Source organism: Sorghum bicolor, chromosome 9 (genome assembly GCF_000003195.3).
Source record: "Sorghum bicolor cultivar BTx623 chromosome 9, Sorghum_bicolor_NCBIv3, whole genome shotgun sequence".
NCBI classification, from domain to species: domain Eukaryota; kingdom Viridiplantae; phylum Streptophyta; class Magnoliopsida; order Poales; family Poaceae; genus Sorghum; species Sorghum bicolor.
The window spans coordinates 38658936-38686479 of record NC_012878.2 but is presented as its reverse complement, the minus strand read 5'-3'; the positions used below and the strand labels follow the sequence as shown (position 1 = coordinate 38686479).

General features: G+C 43.7%; 1 protein-coding gene across 1 annotated transcript; it reads right to left on the bottom strand.

Moving 5' to 3' along the window:
• Window positions 1-24958, bottom strand: LOC8061312. The gene is made up of 6 exons (XM_021448120.1): window positions 24769-24958; window positions 2012-2456; window positions 940-1910; window positions 691-804; window positions 476-594; window positions 1-306 (listed from the first exon to the last, which is right to left on the bottom strand). Exons 1-6 carry the CDS (start codon window positions 24956-24958, stop codon window positions 1-3), a joined length of 2145 nt encoding a protein of 714 aa, XP_021303795.1.

Sequence of the window (27544 nt, the reverse complement as noted above, 5' to 3'; positions counted from 1 at the left end):
TTACTGCATCTCTTCATCAGAAACAGAAATGGAATCAGAATGCATCATAGTGTCATTTTCTCCATCAGAAGATGAAGCAGATAACTCATCATCACCAGTAGGAATCAGTCTCTTTCTCTTCCTGCTCTGGTTACCTCTCTTCCCTGGTGGTGGTGCAGCTACAACCTCTTGTGAGGTACCTCCAATTCCTCCTTCCTCATCCTCTTCCATTTCTGTTTGCTCAACACCAGTGATCCACTCATTGTCTTCATCTTCTAAGACATCACTAACAGGTTTCTCAAGTGGATCTCTATCCTTGTTGTCCTTCTTTTGTCTCAGTTTTTAGTTGAATTTGACAAACACAAGATCCCTCATTCTGTCATGCAGCAGCCTATTGCGTCTCTTGGTGTGGACCTACATACAATTGGAATCAGTAAGAGACTAAGAGTCTAAGAGACTAAGAATGTAAGAGTAAGAGTGCAAGACCAATTCTTACTTGTTCAAATGAACTCCAACATCTCTCACAAGCTGATGAACTGCAGGTCAAACTGAGAATTCTAGCAGCTAGCTTTCTGAGGGTTGGTGCACTACTTCCATGATTCAGCCACCACTTAGCTACAATACAACAAAGAAGTGGAAAATAGAGGACAATGTAAATTATTTGCCAACAAAGAAATTTATTTGCTAGAGGTAGAGGACAATTTTTCATACCAGGATTAAAATGAATATTTTTGCACTGCCTTTTAGCAATTTCTTTGCCAAAGGATCCTTCAGGATCTTGGAACTTTTGAAGCTCTTCAATAATCTTGTCATGAGTCTCTATATCTGGAACAAGCTTTGTAATGCAAGTTATGACACCATCTCTAAATGTTTCATTGTCCTATATAGCCACCTTGTTTTGATAATAGTAGAAAGGGTTGAGGTAGTAACCAGCCCTATGCAAAGGAGTTTTCAGCTTACTGTCCCACCTCTTGTCAATGAACTGAAAAACTTCCTCGAACTTTCTGCTGTCATTATTGAACCTCTTAGAGATCTCATTCTTAGCCTCCTGTAGATACCCATATAAGAAACCCATTGCTGGCACACCACTGTCCATTCTCCTCAAGACATGAGCTAATGGCTCAAAGTAAATAACAGCAGTCTCAACATCTCTCCAGAAAGTTTCAGATTTGGCAACCTTCTCTGCTTTCTTCCCTTTGGCACTCTTTAGGTAGCCTAGTTCATGGAGCTCATCCTCCCTAAAAAGCCTTTGCAATTGCTTCTTGTTTTCTAGCATGCTTTTCAAGTTGAGATAAGCTGTAGCAAACCTTGTAACACCACACCTCACCAAATCTCTAGAAAGGTACTTCCTCATCAGGTCCAAAACTCTAGTATGGGCATAAAGAAAAACGGTCAAGCACTTTGCTTTGCTAATTGTTGCAGCAACTCTAGGTATCTTTCCTATATCTTCCAACATTAAATCAGTGGTATGGGCTGCACAACCATTCCAGAAAATAGAGGGGTGCTTTGCTCTCAACAAACTAGCCGCTGCCTCATTTGGTCTTGCATTGTCAGTCACAACTTGAACTACATTTTGCACCCCTATTTCCTCAATACACTTATCAACCAACTCAAAAATGTATCTGCCATCTTTCTTCATAGCTGAGCAATCCACAGAATCAAGAAAATAAACACCATATGCACTGTGAACTACCAAGTTCATCACACCTCTACCTCTCTTATATGTCCAAGCATCAGTCATAACTGAGCATCCATGTAGCTCCCAAGACTCTTTGTGAGCCTTTACTAATTCTTGCACTTTCCTCTTCGTTTTTTGCAAGAATTTCCCACTCATCTCATATGGAGTTGGGCCTCTCAAGCCCCTGCCAAAGTCTCCAATAGCCTTAAGCATGAGCTCAAAGCTTGAAAGTGTCGTCACATTGTGTGGGATGCTAGCATCATAAAAAAATTACAGATGTACTCACATGCTCTGTCCCTCTTCTCTTTACTTTTTCAGTTGATATCTTGGATTGAACCTTCTCAGAAAGAACACCTTTGCCCTTCCTTGCAGCCACTATTTCTTCTACAAAATTTATCAATAGGACCTGAATGAACTTTGCTACTCATCTTCTTCACCACAATAACTGAATTTCCTTCTGCATCACTGTGTTCCTCTCCTTCAGAATGACTCAAATCAACTATAGGTCTATCTTCTTCTTTCTCCTCAGCCTTCTTTTGCTTGTTATCTGACTTTATGGCCAGCACTTCAAGGATTTCTTGTTGCACATCAGATGGAACTTTTTTACACTTTGCAACATTGGATTTAGGAACTTTACCAAGGTGGTACTTGATTCTTGTTATTCCACCATGATAGATGCCGCTACAGAAGGTGCACTGGAGAGAACCTTTCTTGTTCACATCTGGCATTGTGCAGTACTTCCAAGCTGGGTCAGTTGGTTCATTTGATTCAATGCCCGTGGATGCAGTGCTAGATAAGCCTACAAAGTGGACATAACAGGGATAATAAGTGCTTGCTCATTGTAGGACTAACTGAACTATAATAAGTGCTTGCTCATTGTAGGACTAACTGAACTGCAGCAGATGACCAAACTAAGACAGTAGAACAGGGGAGATTCGCGAACTTGCCTATTGTTGGCGCTGGCGCTAGCGCTGGCGGAGCACTTCGCTCAGGGCTTCGATCGTTTGCACCTGGGGTATTCATGGCGGAGTCAGTCTGGCCCTGCTTCCTTGGTCGCGCTGGGTGGCGATCCTTCCTCGATCCGGCTGGGTGGCGAAGGGCGCTCGCGCTGGGGCGATCCGGCTGGCGGTCGCGCTGGAGCCGAGGCAGAGTCGCGGTCGTGCGGTGGGGCGGGCGGAGGCCGCGGTGGTGCGGGCGACCGCGCGGTGGGGCAGAGTCCGCGGTGGCGCGGACGCCGCGGTGGTGCAGGCGGTCGCGCGGTGGTGCGGGCGATCGCGCGGTGGGGCGGAGTCTTTGTCACGCGGTGGGGCGGGCGGAGGCCGCGGGGTGCGGGCGGTCACGCGGTGGGGCGGGTGCCGCCACGGTGGGGTGGAGTCGGGGGAGGAGTTGGGGGAGCAGAGTGACTGAGTGTTTGATATCAGGTTAGGGTTACGTTTTGGGCTCCAGTTTGGGCTAAAGTTCGAGCTCAATTTCGCCCCAAATGCCACTTCAGGCTTAGCGGAAAAATAGCGGCGCTATGCCGATATAGCGGTTTAGCAGCGCTATAGCGGAAAATAGCGGAGATAGCGCTGATAGCGGGAAAATGACTGATATCATCATAGCGTTTTAAATATCCCACTATAGCGGCGCTATAGCGGAAAAATAGCCCGCTATTTTTTTCGGTGGATTATATTTATCTACCGATGGGATGGTCATCGGTTCGGCTTTAATTCAAGAATTTTAAAGGAAGGAGCGTGTGATTTACTATTTAAGCAGAAGATTGATTGATGCTGAGACCAGGTATTCGGCTATTGAAAAATTATGTTTATGGTTATATTTCTCCTGCATTAAGTTGAGGCACTATTTACTATCGGCCGGATGCACTGTTATATGCAAAGATGATGTCGTCCGGTATATGCTATCTATGCCGATTATGAGTGGCATGATCGGTAAGTGGATTTTGGCACTGTCAGAATTCGATTTGCATTACGAATCGGCTAAAGCGGTTAAAGGACAGATTATGGCCGATTTTGTGACTCAACATTGCGGTGTAGTGAAAACTTTAGAAATTGTGCCTTGGACGCTCTTCTTCGATGGATCTACGTGTGACCGGGGGGTAGGAATCGGCGTAGTGTTAATTTCCCCTCAGGGAAAGAAGTATGAGTTCTCTTTGCCGATTGTTGCCACGTCGACAAATAATCAAGCTGAGTATCAAGCTTTAATCAAGGGTTTAGAGTTATTAAAGGAAGTTTGTGCTGATGCTGTTGAAATCTTCGGGGATTCTATGCTGGTTATAAATCAATTGGCTGGAATCTACGAATGTCAAAGCGAAGTCCTGGTAACTTATTACGAAAAGAGTATGCAACTGTTAAGGGAATTCAGAGATTTCTGATTAGACCATATTCCTCGGTTACATAATGAGGAGGCTAATCGGTTGGCTCAGCATGCCTCGGGATATCAACCCATATTGAACACGTTATCGGCAATCAGTGCCGATGATTGGAGAAAAGAAATCATTGATTATTTAAGAGATCCATCTAAGAAGGTTGAGAGACGTGTTCGGTTTCAAGCTACCAAGTATGTGCTCCTCGAAGATGAACTATATTATCAAACAATTGATGGAGTTCTTCTCAGGTGCTTAGGCGATGATGAAGCTAAAGGTTTGATGGGAGAGATCCATGAAGGAGTGTGTGGAGCACATCAGTCAGCTTTTAAGATGAGATGGATGATTAGGAGGAATAGGTATTATTGGCCAACCATACTTAAAGATTGCTTTAAATATTTCAAGGGGTGTCAAGGATGTCAGAAATTTGGCAATGTTCAAAGGGCACCTGCATCGGCCATGAATCCCATTATTAAACCTTGGCCGTTCCGGGGATGGGCTATTGATTTGATCGGCCAGATTTATCCACCTTCTAGCAAAGGACACATGTTCATCTTGGTTGCTACTGATTATTTCACCAAGTGGGTTGAAGCTATTCCTTTGAAAAAAGTAACATCGGCCGATATGATTGATTTTGTAAAAGAGCATATTATTTACTGATTTGATATCCCTCAAACGATTACTACCGATCAGGGTACTATGTTTACATCGGCCGAGTTTGACGAATTTGCAATCGGTATGGGGATTAAAGTGTTGAATTCTTCTCCTTATTATGCTCAAGCTAATGGGCAGGCCGAGGCGTCTAACAAAGGGATTACCAAACTTATTAAACGGAAGATTGAAGAGAATCCTAGGAGGTGGCATACATTGTTAAATGAGGCTTTATGGTCATATCGGATGGCTTGTCATGGGTCGACCAAAGTTTCACCTTATCAGTTGGTGTATGGACACGACATAGTGCTACCTTGGGAAATCAAGACTGGATCTAGGTGACTATCTTTTCACGATCAATTGACTGCCCATGACTATGCCACTTTGATGACAGACGAATTGGATGATTTAGCAGGGCATCGGTTGAGGGCTTTGATAAGGATAGAAGAGAATAAAAAGAGAGTTGCCAGATGGTATGATAAGAAAGTAAAGGCTAAGGAGTTTGCTGATGGAGACTTAGTATGGAAACTAATCTTGCCGATCGGGACTAAAAGTTCAAAGTTTGGGAAATGGTCTCCCAATTGGGAGGGTCCTTATCGGATAAACCGATCTGCTCCTGGCAATGCCTATATTTTAGAAACTCGCAAAGGATTTGAATTCCCTAGGGCATGGAATGACAAATACTTAAAGAAATATTATCCTAGCATATGGCTTGATGCATGAAAGTTTAAGTGCCGATAACATTCCTATCGGCTGGATTAAAGTGTATCTGGGGCCGGACTTAATGTTTTAAGAAGGTGCCAATAACAGTCCTATCGGCTAGACCAAAATAATCTGGAGTGTTTAAAAGAAAAAGGCAGGACACGCCGCCGATGAAGAGTTTACATGTTTAGCAGAGCCTGGATCGTCGATATGGCGCGCAGACGAATCTGATCGGCTTCTTCTATCTCCTTCATGTCTTCATCGGCAGAACCCTCCACTGGCTGCAGTTTCTTCTTCATCTGCAGTGCCTTGCGAGCTTGGATGTTTCGTTCCTGTTCAAGGGTCTTGATTGCTTCGGGCAGCTGGCTTTCTTCCTGTTTAGCTTGGGACAGAGCTTCTTCCACTAGTTTGAGTTCTGCCAACAGGGCTTCTCTCTTTGCCGATAGATCAGAGATCTTTTGCTTCAACATGTCTGCTGCAGATTTCAGAACGCCGATGCTCTTATGCTTTTCATCGGCAAGGAGCTTTACTTTCATCATCTCTTCTGAGAGCTGGGCGTGAGTAGCTCTATCGGCAAGGCGTTGAACAGCCTTTTGATACTGAAGCTGTCGACTCTCCAAGTGAGCAGCCTTGAAGAGGATCTCCTTAGCATCGGCAGGAATTTGGCCTCTAAGAGTCTTGAACAGGGCCTTGGCTGGATCGGAGTCATCAACCAATTAGGCCGTATCTTGATGAAGGAGGGCCGACAAATCTTCCAACTTTGCTCTAATATTTGCCGATGAGATTCCAACCGCTCGAGAAGAACTTGCCTCCTCGCCTTCATCCTCAGAGATTTCGATGGCGAAGGAGAACAAGCTGTCGGGAGAATCCTGTTCCTGAAAAGGAAGATAAAATAAGTTATTTTATGATCAAGTACTGGTGATGATAAACATAGAGATCGGGTAGCTTACTTGTTTCAGAGCTATCTCTCGCCTCTGACTAGCTGAAGCCGATGGAACCACAGGTTGATCAGCTAGAATTGCCGATGAGACTATGTCAACTGAAAGATTGACAGAGATGATAAAGTGGAAAGATGGGTCCATCGGCTATAATTTCACGGATAGTATTTTACCTTGAGGGGGTGCAGTACTTGTTTGAATCGAAGAAACTACCGATGCTATGATTAGGCTTGCTGGATCGGTGGTTTGCTCGTGTACATCAGTCGATATTTCTTCTAGATGAGGTTCTTCTAACTGAAGTTCTTCTAGCTGGGGCTCTTCTTGTGGTTGAAGGGGAGATGGTCCTTGCTGTGTCTGGGCTTTTGGAGAAGAAGGGGATGATTCTACTGGGATCGGAGACCTTGGAGGAGGAGGAGGCGTTGCTATTCTCTGGCGCTTCGCTTGTGATCTGGTACTCTTGGAACCTTTTATCTTCGGTTGACTGGACTGGGGGGCATCGGCAGTCGTACTTCTGGTCTTTGCCGATGTGCTGGTATGCTGATACAACAATAAAAAGTTTGTGAGTACAAGTGTAACAAGGTATTAATGAGGTTCCGATTGAAACGGTAAAAGTTACCGATGAAGTTCCCATGTTAGCCGATGTGTCCCGAAAATTGTGTGAGTACAAGAATGGAATCGGTATAAGTCAAAGATTCGAGAGTTTACCTTGAAGGCTTGTGCCAAAGTAGTGGCAGCTACCGATGGGGATGTTTTCGTTTGCTTGGTGGTGATCTTCTTGAGACGCACACCCCGGTGCATTAAAGCAGCCAAGGTTGGAGCGTTGTTGTCGATCAAAGAGATCGGGCCCGATGGAAGGAGTTCGATCGACCTACCACTCCTGCTAACTGATGGTGGCGTATCATCGACCTGGATAAAACAAAGAAAGTAAGTTGCCGATAGAAAATGAAAGTGAAAAGATTGAAACATCGGTTAAAATACTTACAGTATTATCGGGGACCTTGTATTTGGGATCGATCATGCCACGATATGTGAGGGCCGATCTGCAGAACAAATGCTCTTTCCACTCTTCCCACCACTGTTTGTATGCCTGAGTAATGAAGAGAGCAGAAATCCAAGCCGATAGATCGACATCTGTATCGGCATTTGGCCGAAGTTGAGCTATCCTGATCCATTCAAGATTACTGGTAATGGTCTCCCTCGGCTTTACCACATCGGCGTAGCAAAGTGCAATCAGCAGTTGGCTGAAAGCCAGTTGGCGAGCTAGTGCCGATGGGTTATAAAACTCATAGGTCATGTTGGAAGCCTTCCCACTACCAAAGAAGTTCACTGGTATGGCTCTTGGGGTAATGATTGCCATCATCACATCACGGTCCTTGTTGAGAGCATCGTTGAAGGGATGGAAGGTCAGAGGAAATCTGGTGTCTAGATCTTCATAGGGCATCCATGCTCGCTGTTCCCTGGTCAGACCTTCATAGAGAGTCTCGAAGAATCGGCTAACCTGGTGTTCATTACCACCAGTGCCAGATAAGACTATGGCAGCTTTGCCAAAGTTCAGAGGGGAGCGAGTTGCCGATTCTTCTTCATCCAGTTCATAATCCTCGGCTATGTCCCTGGGGAAGCGCTGTGCAAAGAGATCGAATTCAAGGCGCTTGTGCATGTGGAGACTGAGCCACATGTTGATGAACGACCAAGGACCCCCTAAATTGCCGATGGGTTGGCCGAGCAGAAGTTTCCTGGCTACCTGGTGGAGGAGGTGATCAACAGAGCCGAGCAGGTATCGACCAAGAGGGAATCAGCCTCCATCGGCTAATCTTTCTGCTGCCGATAAGTATACAGAGGTTGGTCCTGCCGATCGGCCACAGAATACAAACTTATCGAGCCACATATTCAGGAAAGTAGTCTGTTCCTTTGCATTAACATGTCCTATTCTACGGTACTTCTGAATATACCTAGACCAACCGCCGATAGCGCGAGTTTCCACCTTAGCGCTAGGTCTGGTGTCAAATAGATGACTGTTATCAGCAGTGGATATATCTAAGCCGGTAAGCATGAGTACATCGGCAAGTGTAGGAGAAGCAGGGCCATGGCCAAACACAAAAGCGTTGAGCGTGTCTGACCAAAAGTATGAGGCAGCAATTAGCAGTGACTCATTCCTCTCCATATCGGCAAGGGACAACCTAATGCACTGATCCAATTTTCGCTCGCAACATTGAACCTCATTTGAGTGACTGACTCTCAAAAACCAATCCTTTCATCCCTTGGTAGGACCTGGCTAGGAACGGAAGGTATCTTTCCATAGATCTAGGGAGAAGTTTTCAGCTCTAAAAGGAACTCTGTTTGTCTCTGCGTTTATCAGATCGGTGGGATCTGGGTTTCCTAGCGGGCCAAGACATTGGAGGTGAGGTTGATCGGTAGGAATAACGATCTTATCGGCCAAATCCTAGAAGTTTTTGAGGGTAAAAAGAAGAACAAAAAGAAAAAGGAATATTCAGTAAGGCAAATTGCGGGTGAACAGGAGTACAGTAAAAGTGCAGGAGAAAGGGTGGTAAGCTGACCTCAGGAATGACGAAGTTGATGGCCATCTCCTCACAGATCGAAGACTTGGGGGTTGGTGAAGAAAGGCCTTTGTTGAAGTTCTAGGAGTCCTCGGGTAATGCCGCCGCCGTAAAAGTGGATTTTGGGGCTATAGAGTGACAAGGTGGAGAAGGAGTACCGGAGAAGGGAGTATTTATAGGACAAAACGGACAGGGGCAAATCTGACTTATCTCTTCACTGCATCCGTGAAATCTGAGGGTGCTCAGGTGGATATGGTAACTGTTCGCACGGTAATCAAGGGATTGCGCACGTGATTTGACAGCAAGCGGTCAAGATTTTGGAGATATTTCACTGTACAAGATCTCCTGGTCGGTCCATCGACAGTTCTCTCTAACGGTAATGTTGCCGATGGGTGCATAAAGTGGAGAGATTCGGTTCGAGAGGTTGAGGAATTCAAGGAATATGCAAGAGAATCAGGCCAAGGTTGTTCGGGTTTAACGATCGGTTACCAAATTGAGAGAATTAAATGTGGAAAGACATCATTACTGCAGAGAATTTTGGAGCATTAATGATTTTATACTCCGAAATTGGGGGGCATGTGTTGACGCCGTTTTTGGACGCATACCTGGGGATCGGTAAAGTATAGATCGGCAGATGGAGCAACGGTAACTAGTCTGCAGGGAAGTTGCTAATGAAGGTGGTTGCCGATGAAGAGACAATTGGATGTGACTAAGTCTAGAGGTGGTGATGTGCTCGTACCGATGATCAGTATTAGTGTTTGTCGATAGCCATAACAGGGGGTCTGCCGATGACTCTGAAGGGAAGCGTGGAGATTGTCGGTTGGTCTGCGGTGGTGTCCCGGTCGGTTACAGGGGGATAGTTTTATGTTTTCCTTAGTTGTTTAAATTCATTTTGTATACGGATTCCGTTTAATTTGGAATTTGAGTCCTAGTCGTGTCTGATTGTAGCTCTTTGAGCAGGGTATAAATGTAGACCCTGGGGCCTTGTAATAATACATCGATCAATCAATCAAACACAAGTTTTTACTCATATTCCAGTATCTACTTTTTCGATGACTTCGTCATATTTCCCTTTTTATTACGAGTTCTTAGGAATTCGTCAACTTAAGCTCGGCGCGTTCTCAAGTTCCGTGTGATCACCTCTTGGCCGTGACATCCGGGCGCATCGCTGTTGTCGGGACCAAAGTGGTCGAGTTACCACCTTTGCCGATTGTAGGGTCAAATCGGCTGGCACGCCTTAACGTTTAAATAAGGTATTAGCCCTTTATGTTTGCAGATCAGTTTTGCATCAACAACATTATATTCCCCTCTTTCTTTAACATCCTAGCTTGTCTAAATGTGTCATAGCCATGATAAATTCTTAACTCATCTATGAATTCCAATGACGATTTTTCTAGTAAATGAAGGTTAGAGGCTAGACGAGTGATAAGTGAAGTACATCCTACTGGTCCCTAAAGACTAGGTACACTAAGCCAATGAGAAACTAAAAGTGTAACAGGTGAAGTGGGTACTTTATTAATAGCAGCACTGAAAGGTTCAAATGGCTAGAGAGGGGGTGAATAGCCTATTTAAAATTTCTACAAACTTCAACTAGACAAGTTGATTAGTAAAACAAAAGGCAAAGCTATTCTAGCACTAGCACAACTAAGCTATGCAAGCCACCTACACAAGTCTAGCAAGAAAGCTAAACACTAGTTACAACAAGAAAGCACAACTCGAAGCTTGCTACACTCCTAAACAAGAAGACTAAACTAAACAAGCTAAACTACTAGCAAGGTAAACAAGTAAGTAAAGGAGTGAAGAGTGATTGTTATACCAACGTTGTAGAGTAGAGATATATCCAACCAATCACTCACAATCACAAGAGAATCCTCGGCAAGAGATGACACAAGATTTTTTACCGAGGTTCACTTGCTTCCCGGCAAGCTAGTCCTCGTTGTGGCGATACACCCACTTGATGGATCACGAGCTAATTGGCAATCCAAAGCCAAACCCTCAGCGGGTGCCGCACATCCACTCACAAGATGGGGATCCTCCAAGCCACGAGCAATCCACTAGAGTAGCCAATTGCGATCTCCCACGGGAAAGGCTCAAGAACCCCTCACAAATCACTTGGTGAGGCTCGAAACAATCTCCAATCACGAGCTCAACACCACCGCTGCTCCAAGCCGTCTAGGGCGTCAGGAAACACCCAAGAGTAACAAGAAATCCGCAGCAAACTCAAGAATCAAGTGCCACTAAATGCAACTCTCAAAGCAATGCACTTGAATCTCACTCAATCTCACTAGGATGAGCAATCAAGCAAGGAGATGAGTGGAGGGAGTGTTCTATAGCTCAATGTATGCCTCAAGTAATCAAATGTGCAAGAGATAGCCTCCCAAAGCCGGCCACCTTCTATTTATAAGCCCCTCAAAGAAACTAGCCATTGGCTGTTTTCACTGGGCTGAAAACAGGGGCACCGGATGCTACTAAGTGATCACCGGACGCTCGACCTCTAGCGTCTGGTGCTCAGGGGTTGGCCACGTGTCCACCCTCAATTTTGCGTTAGATTCTAACGGCTGCCTGCAACACACTGGACGCTCTGCAGGTCCACATCGGACGCGTCCGGTGCACACCGGACTCATGCGCAGAGAGTTCCGCAAACCTGTGGGTCACCGGACGCTAAGCACCGGTAGCGTCCGGTGCTCACCGGACCCATGCGCAGAGAGGGTCGCAAAACACCCGCACACCAGACGCTAACCACCGGACGCTCTCAGAGTGCATCCGGTGCTCAACCCTAGCAGGGTCAAGCACATCGGACTCTTTGGCCAGCGTCCGGTGCCTCCGCACTCAGCGTCCGGTGAGTGTTTCTCAGAGAGAAAACACTCCCGCGACTTCTCCAAATTTCCCATCGACGCAATAGAAAATATGCACTTAATTCTCTCCCTCCCGCTTGCTCGGCGGGAGGGAGAGAGGAACCCAAACCCCTCTCAACCCTAAGAACTCCACCTCCATTTCAAATGTGCTAACACCAACCTGTGTCCACCACCAAAGTGCATGTGTGTTAGCTTTTCACAAACATTTTTCCAAAGGAGTTAAGTTAGCACTTTACTAGATCCTAATGCATATGCTCAAGATATGGACCTAGTAGCACTTGATTCGAGAGATGACCGTGATTTCCCCTCTTGATAGTCGGCTATCTATCCTAAACCCGGTCAATCACTTCTCTACTCATCTTAGACCGGCAAAAGTAAAACCCTATGTTTATACCTTTGCCTTGATAACTTTGCTCCTCGTCTATCACCATGATCTGCACTTCATGCTTCATCCCTTTGTGATCATGTGGCCACCTTTCCATGCCACCATGCGTCTTCATCACATGTGTTGCTATGCCTAACTCAAATCACTTAACCACAAGGCATTAGCAACTTGGTGTCATTAATTACCAAAACCAAACTTGGGCTTTCAATCTCCCCCTTTTTGGTAATTGATGACAACCATCACAAAGATATGAAATGAAATCATAATGAACTTGAATTTCTTGTCCAAAGCATTTTAATCATGAGACAAGGTTGGACAAACATTTCAATTTCAGTTTTGGTAGTACTAGCTCCCCCTACACATGTGCTTCCATGAGTTTGGTTCAAGTTTGCACATATGCATGAATTGGAATTTTGGGAGATTTATTACTACCAAAATGATGCTAAGGTATATAGAATGGACCTTTGAAGCGTGATACCAATCGGAGTTGCCAATATGCCATCCTTAGCACCAATGTAGCTAGACATACATCAAAAACTCAAGATACCTCATGAGATCACATTATATGTCTAGATACCACAAGAAAATAAAACTCTATGCTAGAATTCAAAGCATTATTCAAGTTCTATTTCTAGCAAGCACCAACCGAACAAGAGTGGTTAATTTAAACTTGCGATGCAACACAACATTTTTGTTAGTGCACATTCAAATGCAACAAATAGTTCATGAGCTTGCTCCCCTATTTGTGTGCTCAAGTTTTAATTTAAATTTCCAAAAGTTATCTCTCCCCCTTTATGACTTTATCTTTGTTTCCCCTTTATGACTTTATCTTTGTTTCTCTCCCCCTTTGTCATCAATGACCACAAACGTTCAAATTTTTATGAGAATTAAGTCAATCAATGTGAGGGTCAAATTATGGTTCAATCTAGATTATTTGCCTAGAATATGTAATTTGGTTTGATCCAAGGACAAGCTTTTTCACCCCTCATGAATTATAATGGTTATCTTGACCATGTTGAATTACACATCATAAGCTCATATTCTAGATTCAACACTAGGCTTGCAAGCTCACCAACATGTCATATGCTACCACTAGATCAATCAATCATAGAAACAATAGCGGTACCATACATACATCAAATTCATTTGATTTTCTTGAATGAGCCTATTGTCATGCAAATATGTCTATATGTTCTAATCATGTCCTTAGCAAAGTATGAATGCTATGTTAACCAACTTTACCTTGCTTTGTCGGAGGAGAGGCATGTCATATATAGATGTAGGGGTGCACTCATCTCAAGTTGGAGAAGTCTAGTATGTTCAACTCATTTCTTAATTTGCAAAATATCTTCTCATCAAGTGGCTTTGTGAAGATGTCAGCTAGTTGATCTTCGGTGCCAATGCTTTCAATGCTAATATCACCCTTTTGTTGATGGTCTCTTATGAAATGGTGCCTTAAGTCAATGTGCTTGGTTCTTGAATGTTGAACCGGATTTTGTGTCATCTTAATTGCACTCTCATTATCACATAGCAAAGGCACATTCTTGAATTTGATTCCAAAGTCATTCAAGGTCGCTTTCATCCAAAGCAATTGTGCACAACAACTACCGGCACTAATGTATTCGGCCTCGGCAGTTGATAGTGCAACACTATTTTGTTTCTTTGATGACCATAAAACTAGAGACCTTCCTAGCAATTGACAAGTGCCACTTGTGCTCATTCTATCAATCTTGCATCCACCATAGTCGGAGTCCGAATATCCAATCAATTTAAAGTTAGACCCCTTGGGATACCATAATCCAACATCATGAGTGCCCTTAAGATACCTCAATATCCTCTTGGTTGCCTTCAAGTGACTTTCCCTTGGTGAAGCTTGATATCTTGCACACTTGCACACACTAAACATCATATCCGGCCTTGATGCGGTGACATAGAGCAAACTTCCAATCATGGACCGATATAGCTTTTGATCTACCATGTTGCCATGTCACACCCATATTTTAAGAACAAAATAGGATGCATAAAAGACTTATATGTGCCCCAGGAATAGTCGCACACATAAGTAGACAAATCTCAAATGTACCATTGCAGTGTTTATTACATAGCGAAACATCGTAAATCACATAGTCTTATAAAAAAATGATAACAAGAAGTAAACAACGCTCTCGACGGAAGCTCCACATAGGGACACTGTTGACTGGTTGACTCCAAACCTAGTACTCATAACGGTAATCCTCATTCCAGTCATCTTCATTATCATAACCTGAGGTGTTGGGAAATTGCAAGAGTGAGCACATATCGTACTCAACAAGTATAACCAGGGGTTCATGAGACTCAATTAGTTGACACGGGTTTGACTGCATTTAGCTTTTAATAGTGGATAGCATATTCATAATTAATTAGCAATTGTCAAAGTAGCATAAATAATCCATTAATCGCATGATCAAGTGTAAGCATAATTAATTCATAGCATAAACGATAATCAAATGAACATAATAACATAATAAGCTCATCATCTTAATGTAGATGTCCCCAAGGCCGCTCCTGACCGTGAGCTCGGCTAGTATACCAGTTTTACACTCTGCAGAGGTTGTACATCTTTACCCATGAGTCATGATTTACCCTTTCGCCCGAGGTAGCTAATCTCTTAACCCCCTTCCTAGGGAGGTCGGCAGGGATCACTATGAAGCCTTTCAAAAGTTTGTCTACCATGTTAGGGCCGCAAGGTTTCCTTTGCGCGCAGATATAGAGCCCCCCTTCCGATGGCACAATGACTCGCAGCCTATACTCATACAGACAGAGGCCACACTATACCCAAAACGGTTCAGCCCCTCCGCCCTTTCGGGTAACCTCTAACAAGCTAGAAAAGGGCTTCATACTGAGCTAAAGCCAGAGCCATTATAGCCCTCATGGTTGCACTGTTATCCTGGGTGATCACGTACACACAAGATCTCATACAGTTATTTGTCATTCTTTTATGTTCATTGCATAGCTATTAATCAACTTACAAGATCATGGATTATATCAAGCACTAGCACATCTACACCAAATGCATATCAAGTAGGTAGCAAGGAATACAAGTAACAATCATCTATGATTTTGCTAAGGTCGACAAGGTGATAGCATGCATATGATATATATGTGTACTTAGGTGAATAGGTAACAAGGATGATCCCAAGTTATACTTGCCTTGCTCAAAGCTCTCCTGAGCCTGCTGATCCTCAAAAGCTTGGTCTTGGTCACCAACGTACGGCTCACCGTCTAATCCCAATCATCAATCAACAACACGCAATCCAATGGAGACAATCATACACAAAGCAAACAAGATATAATTAGAACAATACACCAAACAGTGGTAAAACAAATATAAAAGTTTATGAAAATAATCTACGCAGCGCTACGATCACACAAACGTAAAGTCCACGAAAATCGGAATTAAAACGTGAAAGATATGAATTTTCTAAGATTTCCTATAGAGAAATAATTAATTAAATGCTTCTGCGAAAATAAAAAGTTTCAAAAGAGTAAACTACTACTTCTAACATGTAGTGCTCGTAAATACGAATCCAACGAAATTTGAATGGACAAAAACGGAGTTAATATGAGCATTTTATAAGCAAAACAATTCCAGTGGCATTTCTGTAAATACTAGAAAGCGTAAACTGATTCCAAACCGAAGAAAATACGTTTTTAGAAAATGAAAACGTAAACCAGTGAATGCGTAATGGACGGTGGGTTGATTCCTCAGATCCTAGGGGTCTCTTTAGCAAAATACCCCTGAAGGGGTATCTTCTGTTCTGGTGCGTCGGATCTCGATCGAACGGTTGAGATCGCGCAGGGGGGCGCAGGCGGCGGGCCGGCCGGCTTCCTCCTCTCCGGTGCGGCGGCGCCATTGCCGTGGAGGCCGAGCTCGCCGGCGTTGTTTGTTTTCTCGATCCCGTGCACCAGAAACCGAGCCAAGGGCATGGGAAGAAAGAGGGAAACACCGCGATCTCACCTGGCGACTTTCCTCTGTCCGAGAGCTAGCGGGGAGGGCTCGCGACGTGCGGGACTTGCTTGGTTCGCGGCGAGGTCCAACGGAGCGCCGTCGGGTGGCCAATGGATCGTATTTGCGTCGCGGTGGGAAAGAAATGGAGTGCGGCGAGGCTTGAGGCCTTTATAGAGGTTCGAATCCACGAATAAGGCAAGGAAATCACGGGGGTTCGGGTTGATTTCGGGGAGGAAGCTTCCCAGCTCGCGTCTCGGCGGGGAAGAAGACGGAAAGGGGAGTGGAGAGGCTGGTGCGCGGGGCCTGGATGGCGGTGAAAGAAGGAAAGGGGCCCGCTCGTCATCCACACAGAGAGAAAGGAAAGGCGCGCGGGTCGGCCTGGCGCTGATGGGCCGCGCTAGCAGGCCGGGGGTGGAGGAGTAAACAGGCCAGAGAGAGGCTGGGCCGAGGGGTGAGAGGGGGAAAGTTCGGCTGGAGTTTCTTCCTTTTTTTTCTATTTTCTTTTTTTCCAAGACAATTTCCAAAAAGAATTTTGAAAGCACAAATTATTTCTAACCAACAGAAATCAACACAAAATAAAATATGTCTCAGCATGAATGCAAAAGCATGTTGCTAGCCTTATGATGAATTTTATTCCCCACAAAATAATTTTATTTGCTAGGTTTAAATGCTCACAAAAATGCTTAAATAAATCAATTAATTCCTTTTATTTGAAAATCCAATTTTTGGGTGTTACAAACTCTACCCCCCTTAAAAGAATCTCGTCCTCGAGATTGAACGGTGCTTACTCGAACAGGTATGAGTAGGATTTCCTCAGATCATCCTCTCTTTCCCAAGTTGCCTCTGCTTCCGAATGCCGGTTCCACTGTACCTTGCACATTCTGATGACCCGACTTCTAGTGACTCTCTCAGCTGTCTTCAATATTTTGACCGGATACTCTTCATAAGTGAGGTCACCTTTTACAGAAAGTTCTTCCAATGGTAGTTGCTCCTCAGGTACACGCAAACACTTCTTCAGTTGTGACACATGGAACACATCGTGCACACCAGACAAACTTTCAGGCAAATCTAACCGATATGCTACTTCTCCACGCCTTTCTAAAACTTTAAACGGACCAACATACCTTGGAGCTAGCTTTCCCTTCATATTAAACCTCTACACACTCCGCATAGGTGACACTTTCAGATAGACATAATCACCCACTTCGAAAGCCAACTCTCTCCTACGCGTATCTGCATAGCTTTTCTGACGAGATTGAGCAACTCTCAAGTTATCCCGAATTGTCCGCACTTGTTGTTCTGCATGTCTAAGCACATCTGTCCCAAACACCTGAGTTTCTCCTGTCTGATTCCAAAACAAAGGTGTCCTGCACTTCCGACCATATAGTGCCTCGAACGGTGCCATCTTAAGACTTTGTTGATAGCTATTGTTGTAGGAGAATTCTGCATATGGCAAACTCTTGTCCCAACTAGCCCCATACTGCAAAGCACAAGCTCTCAACATATCCTCCAATATCTGATTGATCCTCTCAGTCTGTCCATCTGTCTGTGGATGATATGCTGTACTGAAATTCAAGTTGGTTCCCAATGAATCATGCACTGCTTTCCAAAAGTGAGATGTGAACTGAGTACCCCTATCTGACACAATCTTCTTAGGTACCCCATGCAAACAAACAATTCTCTCCATATACAGCTCAGCTAGGCGTTCTCCAGTGTACTTAGTTTTAACAGGTATGAAATGAGCCACTTTAGTCAAACGATCTACTATCACCCATATTGAGTCATACCCTCTCTGTGTTTGTGGTAAACCCACTATGAAATCCATACCCACTTCTTCCCACTTCCATTCAGGAATCATCATTGGTTGCAACAGTCTAGCTGGCCTCTGGTGCTCAGCTTTCACTCGCTGACAAGTATCACACAAGGCAACATACTCAGCTACATCTCTCTTTAAACCATACCACCAGTACTTCTGTCTCAGATCTAGATACATCTTAGTGCTACCAGGATGAATGGAATATGCTGACTCATGAGCCTCTCTCAGGATCATATCACGAATAGCCTTCACTTCAGGAACACATATCCTTTTTCCAAACCACAGTACACCATTGTCATCTATTCTGAATCCTGGTGCTTTGCCTAGTACCACATTCTGTGCTATCTCCTTTAGTTTCTCATCTTCCAACTGTCCTTTCAATATCTCTTCCTCTAGAGTAGGAGTGACCTCAATTTCCATAGCATTCACTACAATTCCCAAATTCAAATATGCAAATTCAGCACACAACTCCTCAGATTCATGTGTCGCCCGAAGCTCATTAGCATATTTCTTTCTGCTAAGTGCATCAGCTATGACGTTCGCCTTTCTAGGATGGTAATGCACTTCCAAGTCATAATCCTTTATCAGTTCCAACCATCTTCGTTGCCTCAAATTCAGATCTGTCTGGGTGAAGATGTACTTCAGACTCTTATGATCAGTGTATATGTCACTCTTATGCCCAATCAAGTAGTGTCTCCAAATCATCAATGCATGAACCACAGCTGCTAACTCTAGATCATGAGTAGGATAATTCAGTTCATGTTTCCTTAACTGTGTAGATGCATAAGCCACAACTCTACCTTCTTGCATAAGAACACAACCCAAACCCAGACGAGAAGCATCACAATAGATAGAGAAACTCTTACTCAGATCTGGCAAAACCAACACAGGTGCAGTAGTCAATCTCTTCTTGAACTCCTCAAAACTAGCTTGACACTTATCAGACCACACAAACTTAGCATCCTTCTCCAACAGAGCAGTCATAGGCTTTGCAAGTTTTGAGAACCCTTCAATGAATCTACGGTAGTAACTAGCTAAACCAAGAAAACTGCGAATTTCACTTACATCCGTAGGTGGTTTCCAATTCAGCACATCTCTCACCTTGCTGGGATCCACTGCAATACCACCATTAGAGACAACATGACCAAGAAAAGAAACTTCCTCCAACCAAAACTCACATTTACTACGCTTAGCATACAACTTATGTTCTCTAAGTTTCTGTAAGACCAACCTCAGATGTTCCGCATGTTCTTCCTTGGTTTTAGAGAATACCAATATATCATCAATAAAGACCACCACAAACTTATCAAGATACTCCATAAATACTTTATTCATCATGTACATAAAGTAAGCTGGTGCATTGGTCAAACCAAAAGACATAACTGTATACTCATACAACCCATACCTTGTTGTGAAAGCTGTCTTTGGTATATCTAAATTCCGAATCTTCAATTGATGATAACCAGAACGCAAATCAATCTTAGAGAACACACAAGCACCTCTTAACTGATCAAACAAGTCATCGATCCTAGGCAAGGGATATTTATTCTTGACAGTGACCTCATTAAGTGACCGATAATCAACACACATCCTCTGACTACCATCCTTCTTATCAACAAAGATAACTGGTGCACCCCATGGTGATGAACTAGGACGAATGAACCCTTTATCTTGCAATTCCTTAATTTGTTTCTTAAGTTCTTCTAGTTCTTTAACCCCCATTCTATATGGTCTTTTAGCTATGGGTGCAGTACCAGGTAGTAATTCAATAATAAATTCAATGTCTCGGTCAGGTGGCATACCTGGCAATTCATCTGGAAAGACATCCGTAAACTCATCCACTACCAGGTTCTGAGGATCAACAACATCATTCAGTTGGTTCACTTTAGCGGTGTGTGGTGCTTGCATTGTTACATCAACACTGATTCTTTCTCCCTTTGGTGTTGTCAGAGCCACTACTCTCTCTTTGCACTTAATATCTGTGTCATGTTGCTTCATCCAATCCAAACCCAAGATCACATCTATGCCTGAAGTTCTCATAACCATGGGACTGATAGGAAAATCTACCCCCCTTAAAGAAAGACTTGCTGAGGGGCAACATAGAGAAACTGGTATAGTCCCACCCGGTGAATTAACTAGCATAGGTGTTTTCATTGCAACTAGTGGAAGGCTATGAACTTTAACAAATGCTTGTGATATGAATGTATGCGAAGCTCCAGAATCAAATAAAATTGTAGCAGGGATAGAGTTGATACTGAACGTACCCATCATGATCTCTGGTCCCTCCTGAACTGTCTTCGTAGCCACGTTGTTCACTGTTGCCGCATAAGCAGTAGACTTCTGGTTGTTGTTCTGCTTGTTAAACTTCTCAGGACAATCGTATGACATATGCCCTTCCTTCCCGCACTGGAAACACCTCGTAGGAGTGTTGGAAGCACTTCTTTTCATGGGGGTAGCACCTGAATTCCCGGTGCGAGGTGTTTGCAGACTGAACTGCTGTTGTCGGGGGTTACGTTGCTGGAATGGAGGACGTTGGTTCCCACTCTGCGACTGATTCTGGAAACGCTGAGGTTGCTGGTTACGGTTCCACTGACTAACTGGTCCCTGGAACCTCTGCTGATGGCCTTGATGAGAACTGAAATGCTGAGGGTTGTTGCTCCCAGATCCTTGTGCCAGCATCCTTCTCTTCTTATCCTGACTCTTCCGCATATTATCAAGCACGATAGCACGGTTCACAAGAGCTTGAAAGGTAGGATAAGTGTTTCCTGCCAACTGCAACCTGAGTTCATAGTACAAGCCCTTCATGAATAGACGCTGCTTATTAGCATCTTCCCTGACATCATTCGGAGCATAGCGAGCCAACTGTTCAAATGTGTCATGATATTCTGCCACAGTCATGGAGCCCATCCGGAGTGATCTGAATTCTTCTTGTTTGAGCTCCATCATTCCCTCATTTATGTGTCGAGCTCTGAAGTCCCTGCAGAATTCCAGCCAAGTGACAGGAGGAGCATTGTTGGGACGAGCAGCTTGATATGACTCCCACCATGTCTGAGCTGCTCCCTGAAGCTGTCCAGGTGCATACAACACCTTCTCCAAATCATTGCACTGTGCTATGTTCAGTTGCCTCTCCACAGCACGTAACCAATCATCTGCCTCCATGGGATCAGCTGAGTGTGTAAAGACTGGGGGTCTTCCCTTCATAAACTCTCCACGCTTGTCTCTCACATGAACAGGTGGTGGTGTTGGTGGAGGTTGTTGCTGCAGGTGCTGCATGAAAACGTGCATCATCTGATTTTGGGTTTGCATGAGTTCCTCCACGGTGATTGGGGCATTGCCACCATTGCCATTGCCATTGCCACGGCCTCTACCTCTGCCTCTTCCCCTTGCTGCCATCTGCATTCCAAGGTATATAAACACATCTTAGTAATGTCCAACATGACAATTACAAGAGTTAACGAAATCTGAAATTTTCTAGGTCACATCCAACATCAGCAGTTAGGAAAATCAGTCATATCTCGAGTTCCAGAACTCAAATGGATACATGCTGTACACCGTTGGAAAGATAAAGAAATTGTCTACAACTTTCATTTAGATCATATTACCAGATTCCAAAGTTAGGTTAATCAAAAACTGTGTACAACCGAAACGGTTCCAGAAGTCCAGACTGTGCAGAAATCTCAACTTTAAACAGTCATAACTCACAGCTCATAATAGATAATATGCTCATTCTGGTGGCATTGGAAAGATATGAAAGTCTACTTATTCCCAGAAAAAGTTGATGAACATTGCACGAACAGAATTTGATTTATAATGGAATCATTGTAGACTGCTCAAGAAAACAGCAAAAGACAGAAAGAGGATATGACCCCAAACCACTATTTATTCATGCTCTTACTTAAGGTTCTTAACTAGGGAACTTGTGGACATGCCCACAAAGTCCCAGCACTCATTACAAAAATCCAAATCACACATATTCATAATAACAAATCAGCAAGCACACCAAGTTCACACCACACTAGCAAAAAGACTCGAAATAACTCGCAAACTACTAACGTTCCTATTACATATGGGTTCTTTTCTATTCCTCAGGTGCCGCATCCTTCAAGATGGGTTCCACATGCAGCCTCTTATGAAGTTTGGGATGGCCTAACTCCGCCTGAAGGTCATCTGCTTCCCATCGCTCTTTCTCCATCAGTTTCCTCTCACGGTGCAGTTCATTCTCCAACTCTATCACCTTGACGGTCAGCTCATAGGTCAACTCCACTTGTGCTTGAAGCTTTGGTTGTGAAGCATCTGCAAATTCTATGGCCCAAGTCATCTTCTCTGGTACAAAGCGAGGATAGTGATATGTTGCATTGTACTGAACCTCCTCAAAGCGTCTACCCCGGTAAAAGATCAAGGCCTGGTAAGCTGCATCTGCCATGCTCTCCTTCATCGTGTCCCGGCTGATTCGAGCGATGTGTTTTGATTCCACCTTTCGAATCCCCTTAGTGGCATCCAGTGTCTTGACTATCAGCTCTGCAATCCAAAGTGATCTCCTCAGTGGGTGCTTGTGCTCAGTGCAGTTATATTCCAGTGTGGCTTGCAAATCCGGGTAATGGTGTTTCAATGTCAACACCAATTTCTCGTGGAAGAAGGCCTTGGGATCTGCTTCTGGAATCCACAGCTCTGTAGTCCATCCCATCCTTGCATTAGCAGACTGTGGTGGACGTGGATCTTGCATCTCCTCATCTTCAGGCACTTCCTCCTGAGCTTCCACCCTTGATTCCTCATCTTCCAGCTCAGGAACTCCATCCACATGCTGTCCTCCTAGGTTGAACATGGCACGGTACTCCTCAGCAGCTATGCGTGCAGCATTACGGGTACGGGGCGGCATCTACAAAAAGTTTTTAGACATAGATCAGATGGATGCAATAATTTCACAATAGAGCAAGATATAGAAGCATAAACTTTTAGCAAATAACAAGACCATAGTGGGAAGCATGAAGTAAGTAAAATAAGGACCTAAATTTTCAACCATTTGCTAACTAGGTTTGCGTCCTACAGTCAACAAAGCTCTGATACCAATTTGTTACACCCATATTTTAAGAACAAAATAGGATGCATAAAAGACTTATATGTGCCCCAGGAATAGTCGCACACATAAGTAGACAAATCTCAAATGTACCATTGCAGTGTTTATTACATAGCGAAACATCGTAAATCACATAGTCTTATAAAAAAATGATAACAAGAAGTAAACAACGCTCTCGACGGAAGCTCCACACAGGGACACTGTTGACTGGTTGACTCCAAACCTAGTACTCATAACGGTAATCCTCATTCCAGTCATCTTCATTATCATAACCTGAGGTGTTGGGAAATTGCAAGAGTGAGCACATATCGTACTCAACAAGTATAACCAGGGGTTCATGAGGCTCAATTAGTTGACACGGGTTTGACTGCATTTAGCTTTTAATAGTGGATAGCATATTCATAATTAATTAGCAATTGTCAAGGTAGCATAAATAATCCATTAATCCCATGATCAAGTGTAAGCATAATTAATTCATAGCATAAACGATAATCAAATGAACATAATAACATAATAAGCTCATCATCTTAATGTAGATGTCCCCAAGGCCGCTCCTGACCGTGAGCTCGGCTAGTATACCAGTTTTACACTCTGCAGAGGTTGTACATCTTTACCCATGAGTCATGATTTACCCTTTCGCCCGAGGTAGCTAATCTCTTAACCCCCTTCCTAGGGAGGTCAGCAGGGATCACTATGAAGCCTTTCAAAAGTTTGTCTAACATGTTAGGGCCGCAAGGTTTCCTTTGCGCGCAGATATAGAGCCCCCCTTCCGATGGCACAATGACTCGCAGCCTATACTCATACAGACAGAGCCCACACTATACCCAAAACGGTTCAGCCCCTCCGCCCTTTCGGGTAACCTCTAACAAGCTAGAAAAGGGCTTCATACTGAGCTAAAGCCAGAGCCATTATAGCCCTCATGGTTGCACTGTTATCCCGGGTGATCACGTACAGACAAGATCTCATACAGTTATTTGTCATTCTTTTATGTTCATTGCATAGCTATTAATCATCTTACAAGATCATGGATTATATCAAGCACTAGCACATCTACACCAAATGCATATCTAGTAGGTAGCAAGGAATACAGGTAACAATCATCTATGATTTTGCTAAGGTCGACAAGGTGATAGCATGCATATGATATATATGTGTACTTAGGTGAATAGGTAACAAGGATGATCCCAAGTTATACTTGGCTTGCTCAAAGCTCTCCTGAGCCTGCTGATCCTCAAAAGCTTGGTCTTGGTCACCAACGTACGGCTCACCGTCTAATCCCAATCATTAATCAACAACACGCAATCCAATGGAGACAATCATACACAAAGCGAACAAGATATAATTAGAACAATACACCAAATAGTGGTAAAATAAATATAAAAGTTTATGAAAATAATCTACGCAGCGCTACGATCACACAAACGTAAAGTCCACGAAAATCAGAATTAAAACGTGAAAGATATGAATTTTCTAAGATTTCCTATAGAGAAATAATTAATTAAATGCTTCTGCAAAAATAAAAAGTTTCAAAACAGTAAACTACTACTTCTAACATGTAGTGCTCGTAAATACGAATCCAACAAAATTTGAATGGACAAAAACGGAGTTAATATGAGCATTTTATAAGCAAAACAATTCCAGTGGCATTTCTGTAAATACTAGAAAGCGTAAACTGATTCCAAACCGAAGAAAATACGTTTTTAAAAAATGAAAACGTAAACCAGTGAATGCGTAATGGACGGCGGGTTGATTCCTCAGATCCTAGGGGTCTCTTTAGCAAAATACCCCTGAAGGGGTATCTTCTGTTCTGGTGCGTCGGATCTCGATCGAACGGTTGAGATCGCGCAGGGGGCGCAGGCGGCGGGTCGGCCTGCTTCCTCCTCTCCGGTGCGGCGGCGCCATTGCCGCGGAGGCCGAGCTCGCCAGCGTTGTTTGTTTTCTCGATCCCGTACACCAGAAACCGAGCCAAGGGCATGGGAAGAAAGAGGGAAACACCGCGATCTCACCTGGCGACTTTCCTCTGTCCGAGAGCTAGCGGGGAGGGCTCGCGACGTGCGGGACTTGCTTGGTTCGCGGCGAGGTCCAACGGAGCGCCGTCGGGCGGCCAAGGGATCGTATTTGCATCGCGGTGGGCAAGAAACGGAGTGCGGCGAGGCTTGAGGCCTTTATAGAGGTTCGAATCCACGAATAAGGCAAGGAAATCACGGGGGTTCGGGTTGATTTCGGGGAGGAAGCTTCCCAGCTCGCGTCTCGGCGGGGAAGAAGACGGAAAGGGGAGTGGAGAGGCTGCTGCGCGGGGCCCGGATGGCGGTGAAAGAAGGAAAGGGGCCCGCTCGTCATCCACACAGAGAGAAAGGAAAGGCGCGCGGGTCGGCCTGGCGCTGATGGGCCGCGCTAGCAGGCCGGGGGTGGAGGAGTAAACAGGCCAGAGAGAGGCTGGGCCGAGGGGTGAGAGGGGGAAAGTTCGGCTCGAGTTTCTCCCTTTTTTTTCTATTTTCTTTTTTTCCAAGACAATTTCCAAAAAGAATTTTGAAAGCACAAATTATTTCTAACCAACAGAAATCAACACAAAATAAAATATGTCTCAGCATGAATGCAAAAGCATGTTGCTAGCCTTATGATGAATTTTATTCCCCACAAAATAATTTTATTTGCTAGGTTTAAATGCTCACAAAAATGCTTAAATAAATCAATTAATTCCTATTATTTGAAAATCCAATTTTTGGGTGTTACATGCCACTTGCATCACTACCTAATTGATCATTTGTGCCCATAGGTGTGCTCATTGGTTTAGCTTCTTGCAACCCAAACTTCTTGATTATGTCCATGATGTACTTGCCTTGACTTATAAAACTGCCATCCTTCATTTGCTTGATTTGAAGACCAAGGAAGTAATTAAGCTCTCCAATCATTGACATCTCAAACTCATTTGCCATCATTTTTCCAAACTCTTCACAAAAGTCTTGATTGGTTGATCTAAAGATGATATCATCAACATAGATTTTCAACACAAACAAGTCATTGCCTAGTTTCTTAGTGAAGAGGATAGTGTCAACCTTTCCCATCTTGAACCCTTTAGAGAGAAGGAAATCTCTCAATCTCTCATACCATGCTCTAGGTGCTTGCTTCAAACCATATAATGCCTTCTTGAGCTTGTACACATGGTTGGGTTTCTTGTCAGCTTCAAAACCGGAAGGTTGTTCAACATAAACCAACTCATTGATGTATCCATTGAGAAATGCACTCTTCACATCCATTTGATATAGCTTGATGTTGTGGGCACAAGCATAGGCTAATAATATTCTAATTGCCTCCAATCTTGCAACCGGTGCATATGTTTCTCCAAAGTCAAGACCTTCAACTTGAGTGTAGCCTTGTGCTACTAGTCTTGCTTTGTTTCTCACAACCACTCCATCTTGATCTTGCTTGTTTCTAAAGACCCACTTGGTACCAATCACATTGTAGTTCTTTGGCCTCTCAACAAGTTCCCACACTTGATTTCTTGTGAAGTTGTTCAATTCTCCATGCATGGCATTTACCCAATCGGAATCTCTCAATGCATCTTCTATCTCCTTTGGTTCATCAAATGAAACAAATGAGTAGTGCTCACAAAAGGATGCTAGCCCTGATCTTGTTTGTACACCACTTTGAATACCACCAATGACTTGATCCAATGGATGATCCCTTGCTATGCTTGTAGGTTGGAGTATTGGGAGTTGATTGCTTCCACTTGCTTGACTTTGATTTTGATCATCATCATGAGAGCCACTAGTACTAGCTTGATTTGTATCAATTTGCACTTCTTGATTGATCATGTGAATATCACTATCATCATCAACTTGCCTTGGCCTTATATCACCAACATCCATGTTCTTCGTTGCATTTGCCAATTGATCTCCTCTCACATCATTAAGATTTTGAGCTTCACTTTGAGATCCCTCGGTTTCATCAAACTCAACATCATGGACTTCTTCCAATGTGCCACTTGTCAAGTTCCAAACTCTATATGCCTTGCTTGTGGTGGAATAACCAAGTAAGAACCCTTCATCACATTTCTTCTCAAATTTACTCAATCTAGTGACTTTCTTGAGAATGTAGCATTTGCAACCAAACACTCTAAAGTATGCAATGTTGGACTTTCTTCCATTCAATAGCTCATATGGTGTCTTCCCAAGATTCCCATGGCAGTAGAGACGGTTGCTACAATAGCAAGCCGTGTTGATAGCTTCACACCAAAATGAATGGCTAACATTGTATTCACTAAGTATTGATCTAGCCATATCAATTAAGGTTCTATTCTTCCTTTCAACTACACCATTGGATTTAGGAATGTATGTTGGAGAGAATTGATGTCCAATGCCAAGATCATCACACAATTCCTCAATTCTTGTGTTCTTAAATTCACTACCATTGTCACTTCTAATCTTCTTGATAGTGGTTTCAAACTCATTTTGCACCCTCTTGACAAAAGACTTGAATAGGTCACAAACATCACTCTTGTCATAGAGGAAGAACACCCAAGTGTATCTAGTGTAGTCATCTACTATCACAAATCCATACT

What these genes read in the sequence shown, in the direction of transcription:
- LOC8061312 (XM_021448120.1), bottom strand. Translation starts at nt 24,958, where the DNA reads ATGCCCTTGGCTCGGTTTCTGGTGTACGGGATCGAGAAAACAAACAAC. An exon ending in GGCTGCAAGGAAGGGCAAAG is followed by an intron (nt 1,911 to 2,011) that starts GTGTTCTTTCTG and finishes TTATGATGCTAG; the next exon opens with CATCCCACACAATGTGACGA. An exon ending in AAATATTCATTTTAATCCTG is followed by an intron (nt 595 to 690) that starts GTATGAAAAATT and finishes GTTGTATTGTAG; the next exon opens with CTAAGTGGTGGCTGAATCAT.